Raw genomic sequence first — 16,982 nt, 5'->3', positions numbered from 1 at the left:
ATCAGCTAACAGGGGAGGCTGGGAAACCCCACTTGCTATCTGGAGAACAACAGGGGAGGGCAGAGAACGTATCCGAAGGCAAACAGACCAAAGACAGGCACAGCGACCTAGACACAGCGACATAACTCCTTCCTGCTTCACTATACTTCCTCCATCATGACCTCAAAACATCTGTCTATAGCTATTTTTTCTTCCTTCTCTCCAATCTCAGAGAAAGAGATGTCCTTTGGTTGTTCTAAGAGAGCTAGAACCGAATGAAATATAACCCAAATGCCTACAAAACACAGAATTCAGAGGGTACCCATTCCCAGCTCTATACATCTCCAGAACGTGAAGGAACTATCTTTTGGAATCAGGTGACAAGGATGCTTCTGAAGTCATGCTATGGAATGCAGAGAAATCGCCTGCTGAAGCTCTCTAGGAAAAATGCCTCATGTTACAAAAAATGTGTCAATACCTTTCTTGATTTTTATAAGTGATAATAACAGACTCACATGTCAACTAACTATGGTCAAGCTATTTCTATTAGACAAGTCACTGACATTCAGATGTACTCTGCACTTATTAAAATTAAAATCAATGGCTGGTCCCATGGCCGAGTGGTTAAGTTTGCATGCTCTGCTTCAGTGGCCTGGGGTTCCCCAGTTCGGATCCTTGGCACAGACCTACACACAACTCATCAAGCCATGCTGTGATGGCATCCCACACAGAAGAACTAGAAGGACTTACAACCAGGATATACAACTATGTACTGGGGGCTTTAGGGAGAAAACAAACAAACTTTAAAAGCAGAGTGGAGTTGACTGATCTACTCAGTACTTACGGAGATGCTTTGAGACCTGGATCGTACACTCTGCTGCCTGAGGGCCTCAGTTGTGTCAGTCTGAGTCCCCAATGCACCCCCAGAGCCCAGCCCTGTGCCTGGCACATGGTATAAACCCAATATTTATTGAGTAAACAAAATAACTCAAATTCAGAAGACCTTAGTCATCACGTATGGACTTTTAGCTTTCCACGGAAGCTCTCTGAGTCTTAGTTGCACCATCTGTAAAATGGGGATAATAATACCGGCCCTCATTTACTTCACAGTCTTATTGATAAGATCAGATAAGATCATATTTGTGAGTTTGTTCTAGTAAACCAAGAAATTGTTTTCATAATAAACTAAATAAAAAAACTTCACACAGCAGTGCTTGCATGCACATTTATTAAGATGCAGCCAGGTGAAATGTGTCGGTTCCTCCTCTTGAGAACAATCTTCTTTATTGGTGTGTAGTGACACCCAAGGGCTGGATGAACAACAGAATCAAAATCAAATGCCAGCTTTTTACAGACTTGGCCAAAACAGTGCAGCCCAAAACACCATTTTCAACTGCAAGAAATCTGAGGACATTTCATTCATAGTCTTGCTTTTTATTGTTGTTGACATATCCACTTTAATTTTAATACTCATTGCAGAGCCACATTTTAAAAAATGCTCTTATTCTGATTTAGCAGAAAGCGGAGTGATCATGTGAAGGACAATGCAATATCAAAATACAGCTACTTTTCATCCCTACTTGTCTAAACTGGAAACATGCTGCCATTCACGGGGGCTCTAACAACACGTGTACATAAGCCAGACGGAGGCCTGACAGGTGGTGTGGGTTTCCACCCAGCATCTTCACTTTACTCTGGGTCCTTATTCTCGTCTGAAAAATGGGGGACCGACTTCTTTGCAACAACATTATCCAGTCTCTGTCCTTGTAGATATGGATTGACACTCTGAAAAAAAAAATATATGGTTTGGCATTATACCTCAACATCAGATTCAGACATCTCACAAAAGAGGTGAATGAGAATCATTTCCGGCCTTTTGGGTACCTACCACCTACCAAATGATTACTCCAGTGCACTAATCATTACTTCAGTGCATTGTCTGAGAACCACTGTCTGACTGACAGATGTGTCTACACACGACTGTGTCTTTAATGCAACTATAGAGTTCTTTATCGGATGCAATATGGGCTGCCCTTGCCTTTTTTTGGCGCAAAGATTTGGAGTGAACCAGGTAATAAACTTTCACTATGAACTCAGATACCAAACCCCATATGAAAGAGAATTATTATTCTACGGCCTTATTTAGGTGGGAGAGAGAATCCGAAATGCATTAAATTATTTTACAAGAAGGATGTTTTCGAGAAGATGACAGAGTGGGACCCAGCGGGAATGAGCATCTGCACACCGGTCACAGAACATCCTGTGCTGTGCTGCTTCTTCCACGCAAGCCTTCTGCTAAAGAGGATTCATCAGCAGGCCTGGCAATCATTTCCACCTTTCCTCACTCAAATTCAAAAGCTGAAGAAAAGAAGGAAGTTATACAGAAAGTTCCTTTATTGTTGACTCAAGACTCCATAGTCTGAAATCTCTTTCAGCTGTTAGTATTCTGAATGAGTCAAGGTTTTTCCATTCTTTCTCTCATACATATCTATTTTTTGCGGTTTGGATTTGAGCTAGTAAGTGGAGCTTTATGACACAGTATTTAGCAAGCAGAAAAAATCTCAAAAGTTTTGGATGATATTTGTTTATTGAAGTTGCCTTCCAATAATTGAGTAAAAATAGAAGGCAGAAGCTGTAGTACAAATGATCAGCCATCCTGTTGCACACCAACTCCCCATGAACGAATGGAGGCAGTTCACAGGTGGGTCTCTCTTGCCCATGGGACACTGTCTGCCTGGCTCTTTTGAAGGGTGAGTAGACACTCTCCAAAAGAGAACGAATGGAACCTGACTTTAGTATTGTAAATGTCCCTCCACATTCTGCAGGTAAAAACATGAATCATGCAAGGTCCAACGCATCCTGCAAAAATGCATCACACACAAGCTGAGAATGACAAAGTGTGTGATGCCCTCATATATCTGAAAAGTGACGCATCACAAAAAGACAGTACTTTCCTGGGAAGGCATCATTAAAATATTTAAAATAACTAAAATACTTTTTATATCAGGGACTGTCAGCTGGAATGGCCTGGCCTACCCCAGGGAATCTTATCAGAATCTTCGGCTAGGTGGAGCAAAGGACCATTGAAAAAGTGTATTCACTATCATAAATACTTTGACTGTTTTTTAGTAATAATATTTATTCTGAAAATTCTAATATATTCAAAAAGGATATGAAATTTTCATGTTTATCAAATATGGGAATAAGAAGTTGATAAACTCTTTAAATAAGATAGATAGATTTAGAAGCAACTGGGAATTCAATTGGGTTTGAGCAAGTAAAGAAATCACATAAAACCACCTGGGCTCTGGTTGTAACTTTGGGGAGAATCCTTCTTGGTAAGGGACTCTCAGAGGAGCAAATTATTTGGCCCAGACCCAGAAAATCCAAGGGTTGGAGGGGAGGGGAAGCAAATTAATGAGGAGGAAAAAGGAGTAATCACTTGAACTTTTTCATAAAAGTTTAACTATTAGTATTGAATCCTACACCTAAGAGTAATATTAATAATGATACATGGCTTTAATTAGCCTCTGAAGACCTCCAGGTACTTATATATTTATCTTCGTCCTTGGGTGAGAGACTGGTTAGGTTACACAGGGAACATTATTCCCATTTCATAACTGGAAGAACCATTGAGATTGGATCCTTGCTTTTGATGTCCTCTGGAAACCCACAGCAAATGCTGAGCTTCATTGGAGAAAGCCTTGATTGTTCACAAAAACAAGCCCATAATTTCATGCACTTGAGGGGGTAGTTAAAGTCTTCAATCAAGATGGGAACGCCATTGGAGGCCTGATGACAAGGGCGGCAACTTCTGTTTCCCCATCAATCCTGAGAGGCCCATGGTTTATGGCATGAGCATGGGTCTTTGTAGATGCCTGCGAACAGGAAGAACTTGATACCTCTTGGTCAAAGTGACCCTTATTTTCATAAATTTTAAACCTTTCCCATGTGGAGGAAGTGAGGCCAAAGTAAAAGCCTTTATAACACGTCTTTGCCAGAAGTCTGAGTTTTGGTAATCACTGGTCTCACGGAAAAATGACGTAAATTGTGACCCACAAGTCGTTAACCAAGTCAAAGAAGAAGGAATGGTGAGCCAGGAAGCAGAGACAATTAGAGCTTCATGCTAAGTTATTCATTTTGGGTCAGTCATTGGTCTTATTTGGAAATGTCCTTGTTGTGCCATGGGGAGATATACAAGCCATCTCACTGGTAAATTATGTGTATTCCGAGCTCCCAGAATGGAATTTCTTGATGTTCTCTCAAGACCACATTGCACCCTTCGGACCCTTCCTGCCACCATCTGCCATTGGAAACTGTAACAATCGACCCAAGAAAAACCCCTAATAAGCCCATTAACTCTCCCAAAGGAGATCTGTTTCCGGACATCGACACTTTGCTTCTCACAGAGAAAACTGGCTGTGGGTCTTCTGTGTTTTGCCAGGTAGCAGGGGCTTGGAACTCTGTGTTGCATGGACCTGAGAATTAATGCTGAGTCCAAAAATCTACACCTCTTAAAGCACTCTCTGACTGGATTCGGCAAACTATTCAGAATGGCCACAATTACCACCATCCAGATTGCCAAATTTTGCCAGGATCCAGGCACCTGCAATTCTAAACAAACAGTCAATGGCCTTGGGTATACGGTTTGGTTGGCATATTTTAACTAAAACGGTTACTATCTGGCAGCACTTTGCTATGTAACAGCAGGATTTTAACTTTTTCCTCCATCTGATCAGGAAAAGACGGCAGGTGGCCGGACGATCCTGTCTAGTAAGGCACCAATGGATTAGCAGAATGGACATTGACCACTTATTCAGGCTCGATGCCAGAAAATGCATTGGAAACCCAAAGCAAATTTGATATTCAGCTTTATATGAGACAACAACGTGGTGGCTAAATGCAGAGCACCCAGATTAAGGTCCCACCTTGGGCAGCCCTGAGATGGTTCATAACTAAGCCTGCAGTAAACTCACCAGTCAGTAAACCAATATAATAGATCCAGTGGATTTGACATCAATCTGGTTAGGCCAAGGGAAAAGGTATGTAGGAGGAATGAAGTTTGTTCGTTTTATCTTTTGCCCCTACATTCCTTCAAAATTATTGCCTGGAGCATGCAGTTCAGCACTTCCTTGTTCCTGGTTTGTGTTTTTTATATAACTGATGCAGATGCGTGAGCAGTTTCCCTCAGTAGCCTACAGACACTTTGAGGAGAGACATACCCTCACTTACTCCCCACATTCCCACACCCATGGGAAGCTGCAAGACACATTTCCTGATGGTAGGTGATAGAATCACCACAAAAAATGGGCTTTCTACTACAACCCCTGTGCTAAAGCCTGAGGAAGCCATCGCAGACACCAAGGGCGGACTTTCTGGGTGTAGCCCCTGTCACATGGGACGACTGTTCCGCCCTCTTAGAACCACAAGTGAGAGGATTCTGCTACTTGTCAACAACTGAAGGCTACAGCTTGTCAACAGAAAGCTCCAGGCATGCCCGCAAACCCCCAGCCAGCCACGCGTTACCCTCCGCTTCCGTCTCTGTCCTCCCTTCATCTTCTCATAAAGGAGTTTCTTGTTCTAGAGTGGAGAGAAAAGAAAACAGAAATGCAGAAGTATGGATCAAATTTGGTGAATGTCTATTTTAAAAGCAACACTTGGTGTATCCCCTGGATATTTGCATACACATATTTTGGAAACAAAACTAGATGAAAGGAATGTCTTGTCAGAAAGATAGACCACAAGAGAAAAGCTGGTGGTTGGGCAGCTTTTAATAAAGTTCTCTGCAATGCTCCAAGGCACACCAGTGTCATCAACAATCATATAAAAAGGAAAATACGACATTCTACAACACAAGGGGTGCTGGAAACCCATCTCCTCACTTTGAACAGCTTTTGCTTAAAACAAGCAATCGTATCTCATATCCAACTCCCTTTTTACGAATTATACAAATAAATCATTCTCTAGAGTAGTGTCTGATGATTAACAACAATCCTCTATGTAAATAAACGAGACATTCTGACTTCTGCCACCTTCCCTCCTGAGGCTTCACTCAGTGCCCCCAGTCAAGACAATCGGAAAACCATTCAGTCTATATAACATTTTTAATAGAGCGAACCTTTTAAAAACTGCCAAAAACTTCTTGGCAGAAGGAAAGTTATGTTGGGGGAAAAATCGGGCTCTGTTACCACGGTTTGTATAAGTGTTTCCACATATTGCTGTATTTCAAACACACAGTGGACTTAAATGAGCTCTAGAATATCATTCACATGCTCGACAGATCTCCCTTCTATTAGGATTATAGAACACAGAACCCTTAACCTGAAGGCAGAACAGGAGAGGCGGAAGGGGGGGTTACTTGTGTTGGTCTTTTTTCTTTGATTTTTTAATCAAAAGGGAAATCATATATAAAAGAGGTGATTCATCTCACCCTAAATAAAATACCGGGACACTGATTTAAAAAAAAAAAAAAAGATGACAGAGTTCTGGTAAGGAACAAGTTTATGCAACACTTGTATTCTCTGAGCTGTCTGGGGATAAAGTTTTTTTAACGGTAGATTCGGAAATGAAAATGACAAATGCCAAGAATGGGCTTGATGATTTTCATGGTCATTAAAACTACCCCACCCACCGTCGACAATGCGTATCTCTTGCCCAACCTCAACTATGCACGGAGGCCATGCCAGGGAGTGAAGGAGCCTCCACTGCCCAAAGGCCAGGACTGGCAGCAGCCTCCCTCTCCTGCTCTCGTGGGAAATGGTCAATTTAATATTGGAACGGAAAAGATGGAAGTGCGGATCACTCCCTTGAAGAATGAGGATATTGCCGTGAGGCTCATTTCTGTCATCTGTGGTTGCCTTTCTGTGGATGTAATAACTCCTGATGCACAGAGAATGTTCTGGGTGTTTGTGCCAGAGTGGGAGAAGTGGGTTGGGAGACAGGGGGCCAGGGCAGAGGCTTCTTTACTCATGTGCATCATTGGGTTCAGCTGCCTGAGTGGAAGGGAGTGCACAGTGGCCTGAGAGATGGCACCACAGAGTACGATAGCCAATCAGCCATGACAGAGTTTCATTGCGCCACTAGCAGGGGAAAGGCAGCATCATTTTGGTTAGTTTCCTTTAGAAGGTCAAGGAGTAGATTATACCCATAAAAGCTTTCATTCAGAAAGAAATGCAAGCAGCCAGCCTGTGGTGCAGTGGTTAATTTCGTGTGCTCCGCTTAGGTGGCCCAGGGTTCACAGGTTCAGATCCTCAGTGCTGACCTACACACTCATCAAGCCATGCTGTGGCAGCGTCCCACATACAAAATGGAGGAAGACTGGCACAGATGTTAGCTCAGGGCCAGTCTGCGTCACCAAAAAAAAAAGGACATGCAAGACTCTGGCAAGTCTTCCTTTCAAAGATGGTCCCTGTGTTCCCCTAAGAGAGAGGGTTAGGCTTAGCAGGATGCTACTTCCCTACCCCTGCATGAAAGTGGTGGAAGTGGCAGGGGCATTCCCCATTAGCTCTGCTTTGTATGGATTTAAAGGCAGGGATTGGCAGGCATAGTGTGGGTAAAAGAAGTATACACAGTGAACGAGAAGAAACAAGCCCCCTCTCCTGACACCCATTCCTTATAGATGGGATGGGGAGGGGAGAGCAGTGAGCCTGTTTTCCATGTGAGTAGCAGGTTCGAGTTCATAAAAAGGGCTTTCCATTGTGCCATCAAGATTTTGGACAACTGCCCAGATCTTGGTTTCAAATTCCATTCCTAAATGGAACCAGGGAGGCTTCTTGGAGAAGTGTCTGATTCCAGGGCTAGGGCTGAGAAAGTACAAGGATGAATGAAGCTGAAATATCTGATTGGGCCAGAAAGTAAGGAAGTGCTCAAACAATGATAGGACACATGTCAAAAGGAAAGGAAAGCCAGCTTGCAGACTCCCACTGGCTAAATCAAGGACAGTTTCAACACCAAAATAAATAATAAGAGGAATCAATGAATCCATATTGATGATAAATAAACAAATGTAAAAAGCAAAAAATAAATAAATGGGGGAGCATGGGAAATCCTTGCTTAGACTAGAAAGCCAACCAACAAATGCAGAAAGAATAATAGAGTTAAAAAAAATCACCATTTTACAACTGCTATAATTAAAATTGATTCTGGTGAGTATCATCAATGGATTCTAAAATAGTTGGTTGAAAGTTTAATGGGGACAGGATATGTACATGGGGTGAAGTATCTCCTTACAGAGTAATTATTAACTTCAAAGGGAAAAATAGTAATTTTACACTGGAGAAACCTGGCAGACACCACTCTAACCAAGTCACCACCAATTCTGGGACAAACCAGCATCATGTGTGAAGTACTAAGAAGACCCTATCAGAAAAGCATAACTCAAGTCTGATCACAGGGCAACAGGAGACAAACTCAAACAGAGGGGCATTCAACTCTTCAGACACGTTGAGATCATGAAAGATACAGAAAGGCAGAGAGGGTCCATGTTTCTCATTCCTCCCATAGCTCAGGCTCTGGCCATGATCAGTGGCTTCACTTTAAAGAAGAGCCTCTAATCACCCCAGCTGCTGAGGAAAAGGTGTGAAAAGCACTTGGAAAGGAGAAACATTTGCTTTTGGAGAGAACTTTTTGCTAAGTGAGTAACACTCAGCAATTAATGTGTGCAGGAGGTGGGTGACTGACATTTACAGCAGCCGGCCTTTGGGTACAGCCACTCAATGCTGTGGGCACACACATTGTCTGAAAGGCAACCAGTCCTACATAGGACTCAAGAGGACCGCTGTACAGGACATGAGCAATGAGCCAGGAAGAGATATGGAATTTATCCAGTTTTTAAAGAATTCCTGGAGTCAGGTGATCTGGTTCAAATCCTAGCTCTGCCGATCGTCAGCTCTGTGGGGTCGGGCAGGCTGTTCAAACTCCCTAAGCCTGCATTTTCTCATCTGTAAAATGAAAGTGATGGGGATGGGCAGACTGAACGAGATAATTCTTGTAAAGTATTTAGCATAGTGTCTGACACACAGTATGTGCTCAATAAATAGTACTATTTACTATCATATTATAACATACAATTATTATGTATTATCATCCATCTTTGTATTCCCATCAGCTAACAGAGGGCCTGGGAGGCATATGATGTGCATTTAATAAATGTGTCTTGATGCACTGACAAAGAGAGAGAAATGCAGGAAACAAGACAGACGCTGATATTTGTAATGTAGGAACCACTGCTAAAGACCCAGCTGAGCTCCAGCCAATGTCAAAAACAGGGAGCCATTATTAGCAAATAAGGAGTCAGGGTCTTGTGTGTGGTTCTCTTGTGAAAGATAAGTACTTTGTTAACTTAAAGGATGGTTGAGCTTAAGATAAGCTTGAGACCATCATTCTACATAATCACTGAGGAAGGCTGGTGGACCCCATCTAGGAAAAGCAAGACACACTCAATTCACACTTCCATGCGAAGGTCAAGCAAATCATGTTTTACTGCTGGGTGGTAATGAGAAAATACAAGAAGGAAACTTAAGGTTAAACAAAGACATAATTACAGATGATAAAAGGTGTGTAAACTTTGTTTTGGTCATTGATCTTTAATAGTCCTAATTTCCAGTCTTTAGCTATGATGTAGATGAAGAATGGGAGTGACTGAGAGAAAACAAATCAGTATTTAGAGATGGAAGCAAAGAGAATGAGGGGTGGTGGTTCATCTCTTACTGGAGTGTTGGGACTCAGTGAACTTGGTGAAAGAATTCTGCAAAGGTTTTCAAGGAGAGGCTAGGAAAGTTGGCAAGAAAGAAGTTTCCGTCTCTCCCGCTTCTTCACCTGGGCTCTCTGCCCTCACTCAGACTTTTCTCAGTCTCCCTCTTGCTTCCTCTTGCTCATTTCCAGCCTACCAGTTATGCAAGGCACCTTTTCACCTTAGACTTCACTGCTGCCCTTTCTAGCACCTTTGACTTCCTCGATGGCTGTGGCACAATGGGCCATGGGAGTCCTCAGTACGGGATCTTCCTCTACCCTTATCTTCCATCTTTCCCAGTAATTGCACCTGATGCTCATGCTATAGCTAGAACATGAAGCTGAACAGTGCAAAGCTCGGTTCCTTTTATTTTCATGCACTTCATCTCAAAGTAAGCTTACTGAAGACCAGTAGCACATCTTGATGACTACTGTCTATCGATCACCCAGCACAGCACCTGGAATGAAGCAGGCTCAACATCTTCTATTTGCTCATTCTTGAACATGGCCCTTGCTCCCGTTTGGCAATACTTTTGCCCAGTGCTTCTCTGTGATCTTCTACTCTTTCCCATCCTCTTTCTGCTCCCTTCGCTCCTTCCTGTCTCCCTCTTGTCTTCTTTCCTTTCTTTTTAAAATTCCCTCAGAGGAAAAGTTCACGTCATCCATTTCATATAAACCTGACATATCTCTTCTTCTTCTTCTTCATGTTATATTTATGCCATATATCAATTCTAAGCAGTTCTCTGGCCCTCTTTGAAATGTCTTGGATTCTCATCACGTTGGTGAGATTCCTGAATTCACTATGTTCACAGCCTTCATAAATGCAGTTACTTCCTATATTTTTTCCTGCCTTTATTATCTTCTCTCTCTATTTCATCCTTCCGTATACCACCAGGATAACTTCTTTAATAGAAGACTTTCAGGATTTCAGTCTCCTATTCAAGAACCTACAGATATTTGCCTATGTAACTCAACATGTTTAAATTCTACCAGTATGCTTTAAAATGGCTCCACAAATCAATTCTCCCTAACAGAACCGCTGATGAAAAAGAAGAGAAATAGAATAATGCATATTGGAGGAAGCAAAATTAACTTAGAGGGTGTTGTTGCTTTGTTCTTTGAAGATGGGAAATGTATGCATGTTGAACTGAGGGAATCACCTCAGTGCAATGTTAAGGTAAGATGATGGGAAAATGAAAGTGGTCATTAATGGGGAGGGACTCTCTCTAAAACAGTGTGAAAGGGAGGGAGAGAGTTTGTTCCTGAGACCACATTATTCCCAATAAAGCAGGAAGCAAGGTCAGCTGCCAGTAATGAGCTGAGAAGGGATCAATGGCTTTAGAAGGGCTTCAGCAGTTCGGAATTCTGCTCATTCACTCATTCTACAGATGTATTGACCACCTATTTATCCGTGAATTAACACTTACTAGTATTTTTCCACTTTTATCACATGACTCCAGCTTTTGATTACATAGGCCCAACCACAGGAACACAGACATATCCCCATTCAGTTGTGATTTTGTTTGACTCATTGTTCCAGCCTGTTGGGATCTTCTTGAATCCTAACTCTTATTCAGTGTTATTCCTTCCAACTCTGTGTCATCCTTCGAGAATCTGGTAAGTACATGTTCTATACTTTTTATTGCAAACATTATAAAACTGTGGAGCGGAGTGGCGCTAAGACATGTAGGCTACCATGTGAAATCTCTCTCCCTACTGACACAGACTATTTAATAAGCTCCCTTTTGGTGATGTTCTCTTGCCTAGGCTGTATCTCTCCACCTCTTCCAATAGGAGATCGTGAAAGATCTCATCAAACACTTTGCCGAAGTCCAAAGGCACCATGCTCTCTTCATTTCCCTCATCAAACTGGCAAGTAGATGAATAATGCTGGCAAGTAGACGAATACAATTAGATTGACAAAACTTGTTTTGAGCAAACCTATGCCAAATGGTTATGACTTCTCTTTCCAAGCGCTTATAAACAATTTCCTTAACCGACAGTTATAGACCCTTGCCTGGTATTGACAGCAAGTTCACTGCTACATGTTTGGGGATTTTGTATGCAAAACACTCTATGTTTTTTAAAGCCCTAAGCTTCTGGCATCATTTTTTCTTGGTTCTTCAGAGATCATCTCTCTCAGGCTAGAGATAAAATTTGCAAATTTTCTCAGTATCCTTTTTTTAAGAAAAATCATTTACTTCCTATAAAAGCTGCATGAAACACTGGTGAGACTTTAAGACGTGTTATGACACAGGCTGTGGAGCAGACCAAAGTAGAAGCCTCTGGAGACTATAGCTGATGAGATCAGCTGAAGTCACTGACTCTTCGGGTGGGTTGGTATATTGCACCCTAGACATATGAGTGCAGTTTGGAATGTAATTACTTAAAGTCCTCTCAACCAAAGATTTCTGAAAAAGCAGCTTCTAAACAATGTTTCTTCTCTCTCTCTACCCATCTTGCTCATCTCTGCCATCAGTAGCTTAAGAGTACCAGAGTGTAAAATCCACAAGTAATTAAGAGTGGACTTACCCACTTGCCCAAGCCTGGATAGTCATGCTCTGGATCAAAAAGGTGCTGGTGCAACTGGAATTCTCGACTGAACTCTGCTGTGTCAGGGGTGTTTTCTAGACATCCATCATCTACTGCAAACAGCAAAAGGTTTTTGAGGTATGGCCAAGGCATTTATCGTTATTCTAAGAGTTAACTTATTAAAAACAACTAGATGGCCAAAGGTCAGAATCTATTCACATCAGTCCCTCTAAGCCACTTTCCCTCTGGGCTTTGCTCTTCCCAAACTCTCACTCCTCCTCCAACCTGTGGCAGAGACTGGTTGGCTGCTCACCAAACCCACTTCCCTTTCTCCCTCGGCACACAGCTAATTTCCCAGCTTTGCTTTGCAATCAGGTGGAGTCATATGCCTGAGTTTGGGTCAATGGAATGTGGGCAGAAGTGATGTATTCCACTTCCAGGCTTGGCCCATAAAAACCTCCTATATGATCCCCTCTCCCCCCCCGACCCCACCCGCATCTGTTATTCTGCTTGCTACATGTTGCCGATCACGGCAACTGTGGATGTCAAGTGTAAAGATGAAAGATGGCAGTCTGGGATGCTGAACCATCCACCCCCACCACACTCTCACCCACCTCTGGCAGGACTTCACATGAGTGAGAAGTAAACTTCTGTTGTGATAAGCCATTATAATTTTTTGTCTATCAAACAGCAATTATTTCCTTCACTAATATACTTTCACTCCACATGACTCACTCTGTTTTCTCTTGGATGAGCTCTTTAGAAACAGTTTCAGCTTATAAATGAAAGCACATTACACAAGAACAATAATAATCACTAGACAGTACCGGATGTTGTGTGTTACAGTGGTAACAGGGTAAGCTTGGAGTCAGACAGACCAGAGCTCAGGGTTCAAATCCTAGCTCATAGTGATAGTTGGGTTTAGTTTCTTGGGAAAGCTAACTTAGTCTCTCTAAGTCCATTTATCTGTGAGCTGGGAATAATCAAATCCTTACCTTACAGGATAGCTGTGAGGAACAGAGATGGTCACACATAGAGCATCTGGCATGTAACAGATCTGCTCTATGTTTTACTTCTCTTCCCACCATCTCTCTTTAAATGACAGTTCACACCAAGACTACTCTTTGAAATAAAGCATGTCTTTCATTCAAACCCAAGAAAGGTTATCCCTCTCGGCTGCTGCTTTTACCTACACCCTATCATTACTGGACAAGAGGCTCTGAAAATGAGTCATTTGTTCCTGTTTCTGATGTGCTTTAGACAACAGCTTTAAAAGGGGGGCAGGGGAGGGATTATGAATTTTGTGCAGGGCTAGGTGGAGGAAAGAGAGTCCCTTTTCAAAGGGATAATGAGGCATCAAAGTCAATGCTAGAAGGGGTCTAATACAATCAGCCAGGTAGTCTAGCCTCTTGAGACTGCTCTGAAGCCTTCCAGCAGCTTTAAGCATCCAGCCCCTCTGCTCTCAGCAGCAGGCAGCTCGTGTGGAAGTCATTAGCATTCTGAACGAAGCCCTAATGTGACTCTAATGTGGCTCTCCACTTTTCACTGGACTATTTATCTAACTTCTTCATCTATGGCAATTACCATGTAGGAAAGCAATGGCAACTCAAGAGAGGTCAGGCAGTCTGCATATGGCAGCTTTACAACCTTCTCATAATTGTTCTCAAGTACCTTTGAGTGGGCCCAGACTGAGATGCAGAGATAAAGCCTCGCTCTGGGAACCGAAGGTATCTTAGGGGCTTGAAAATGTGCTCTGGAACTCACATCCTCTCCCTGAGGATGGACTCTGAGTTCTGTTGCTCTGCCCAGGGTGAGTGGGCCATGAATCAGAGGATAGCATGGCACGGGAGGGGAAGTCAAGGTTTTATTCTCGGATTGCTCAACTGTGCGGTGCGATGATTCTCAGTGAGGAAGATTTCAAGCAATTTCTTACAAATAATGGCTAAATTTAGCTTGTGATTTCCTTTTCAGAAGGCAAATTATGGTAGAACAAAGAATGAGAAATATGTTAGCTTAGTGGAAAGACAGCAAAGGAAATGGCAGACAATCTGTGACAAGAAGGGGTCTGGGAGTTGTAATTTTATCCAACTCTATCAGCCTGCCTTGATTACTTTTGACTTAGAGCTCCTAAGTGCACAGAAGTAGTGCTTAATTGCATAGACTCACAGTTTTCTTTTTTCAGGATAACCCAGAACTACATTATATGTTTTTTAAAGCACTATGTCTTCATTTTACAGATGAAGAAACTGAAGGCCAGGGAAGGAAACTGACATACTGTCATTAAGGTGAGAAGTCAGATCTCTTGGTTCAAACCCTGGCATTCTTTCCATTCTCCTACAACATTGGTTCTGAAACTTTAGTATGCATCAGAAGCACATGGAAAGCCGGTTAGAATGCAGATTTCTGGGTCCTACCCCCAGAGTTTCTTATTCAATAGGTCTGGGGTAGGGCCTGAAAATTGGCATTTCCAACAAGTTTCCAGCAAATGCTGATGCTGCTGGTCCTGGGACCACACTTTAAGAAACACTGTACTATACGATATCTAATCAATTTAACCAAATCCCCATGGAGACTGTCGCTCTTCAGACTTTGAACTGGTCTCTCTTCCTACTCTACCCAAACCCTACAAGCAAGTAGAATGTGGCTGAAGTGATTGGCTGTGAGCAGTGTCTCAGGTTTTCTTGCAGTCTTGGGCCAGCATCCCCACATTGGCTTGGCCACATCCAAGTACTATGGTTGTTCTATCCCAGGATGGAGGTTCTGTGCCCCATAGGAAATAGAGACCTCACCCTAAATGAAAGGAGAAATATCTTTGAGAGAGAGCCTCTTTCAGAGACAGCCTGCATTGTGCTTAAGAAAAGCTGAGGGGTCAATACTCTCTCAATTTTCAAAGCAGGGTGATATGTCATGGGGGTTGAGTACATGGTCCTGAATTAGGTAGACCTGCATCTGAGTTTGGTTCAGCTACTTACTACAGAGATAACCTTGGGTTTACTCTCTAAGCTTCAGTTTCCATAAAGTAGGGATAATAACTACTAACTTTTATTATTATTAGGTTTGGGGAAAAAGACTACTTTGGTGCTAGAAGCTAGCCCAAGCCCAAGGTGAGAGTTACATTATTTGCTAGTGGCAAGGCTAATTATAATCAGGAAGCCATTTAATGAGTCCTTACTGTGTGCTAGGTGCTTTGTCAAGTGCTTCGCATGGATAAGTTCATTTAATTGCCACAACACCCCCCATTTTGAAAATGAGGAAACTGAGGTGCAAAGCGGTTAATTAACTCATTCAAGGTCACATATCTTGACCTTGATTTTGAATTCAGGTAGCCTGAGTCTAGACTTACTGCTTTTAACCAGCAAGGTAAGCTGCTCAAAGTCCAACATAAGGGTAGCCCACTCACCATTCATTCTCCTTGCCATTAGGGGTAGGAAAGTGGGAGAGATACAGGAGTCACAAGGAATGCTTCAACCTTCTTCTTTAGCCAGCTTTTTACCTTACTGGACCCCTTCTCTTTAATTCCACCTTCTGGGCCCCAAAGAAATATTTCAGGATAAATGCTAACTGTGACATAGTCGAAATGTTGATTGTCAAGAGAAGTAAGGAAAACAGATGGGCATGGATAATCCACGAAATACATAGTAAGTTCCAAAGACGCTAAAAATGGGCAGCAGTTGTATCATAGAAGAGGGAAAAAAGAAAATCTGTCTCCCTTTTTATGAAAAAAGTAGCAAGTGCAGAAAAGAGCATCAATTCCCAAAGACGGAGAGAGACAGAAGGTAAAGCCTTGGCAAGGGAGTCCTATGTGGGTGCATCTGAACACCAGAACTCACCAAGGGTTCTAGAGGAAACTTCCCTTTCCAATCTATTTACAAGTACATAGGGGCTCATCGGACTAGAAATACTATTTCTTGGAATATTTATAGCTGATGTTAGAATTTTTAATTTCCTCCCAAAGCCTCTACCTTCCATGGGAACCCAAGCGCATGTCCGTTACCTGTTTTTCCAATGGGACAGGGATTTGGAGGGTCTGGGTAGCCCTGATCTTCACTGAAGTCCTTAGGAATGTTGTCACCAGTCAACTCTGCAACGATGTTTGGGATGTTGCCGAAAGGACCCAAGTGCTGCAGGCCTTCGTGCGCTCCACCTGCCCGGGAAGCAGAAGCCGTTCATTTCAGCGTAGTTAAATTCCTTTCCAACTATTTATTTATTTAAATAAAAATATTTATTCAGGCATACCATACAGGCAAAACACTGTGCTCTATGCTGTGGGAGAGAAAAAGAAATCAACCAATTCCTGCCCTCTAGGGGTTTAAGAACTTAGTTGTGGAAACAGACACATACAGCATGTCTATCATTTCCACATAAGGCACGTTACATAAGCGCCATAATAGACATGTTAACATGGCATTATGGGAGCATAGTAAGGGGAGAGTGTCCTTGGCTGATAGGATGGAGAGGGCTTCTTGGACGAGCTGGAATTTGAGTGGCACTGACATAGATGGGTAGGGCTTTGGAAGCTGGGCATGGAGCTTGGGGGTGGGGAGAGGGAAGGTGGGGGAAGAGAAGAGAGGCAATTGGCGTCCCATGAGAATAGGTAGAATAATACATAACGCCCAAAAGGTAGATAAAGAAAAAAAGTCACTATCCTCCTTCCATACTAGATGAGCCACTTAAAATTTGGTACATTTACTCCAACCTTTGCTCCTCTGCATGTCTTTTTACGTACAAATGCTTATTCATTT

The 16,982-nt window shown here is 42.5% G+C and overlaps 1 protein-coding gene across 3 annotated transcripts in view; it reads right to left on the bottom strand.

Annotated features, from left to right (window-relative positions):
• Positions 1 to 1,190: 1,190 nt before the first annotated feature.
• Positions 1,191 to 16,982, bottom strand: part of SCG5 (secretogranin V) — a 54,719-nt gene continuing 38,927 nt past the window's right edge. For 2 of the 3 annotated variants that reach the window (XM_070626137.1, XM_070626128.1), the window contains 4 exons: positions 16,235 to 16,384; positions 12,241 to 12,353; positions 5,506 to 5,559; positions 1,191 to 1,764 (listed from right to left, as the gene is read on the bottom strand). In XM_070626137.1, the coding sequence (XP_070482238.1) occupies positions 1,669 to 1,764; positions 5,506 to 5,559; positions 12,241 to 12,353; positions 16,235 to 16,384 (413 nt within the window). In that variant the 3' untranslated portion in view covers positions 1,191 to 1,668. The remainder of the gene's footprint in view (positions 1,765 to 5,505; positions 5,560 to 12,240; positions 12,354 to 16,234; positions 16,385 to 16,982) is intronic. The other variant, XM_070626141.1, reaches the window with a different exon arrangement.

Source organism: Equus przewalskii, chromosome 1, assembly GCF_037783145.1.
Source record: "Equus przewalskii isolate Varuska chromosome 1, EquPr2, whole genome shotgun sequence".
Lineage (NCBI taxonomy): Eukaryota > Metazoa > Chordata > Mammalia > Perissodactyla > Equidae > Equus > Equus przewalskii.
This window is presented reverse-complemented; position numbering and strand designations above follow the sequence as displayed.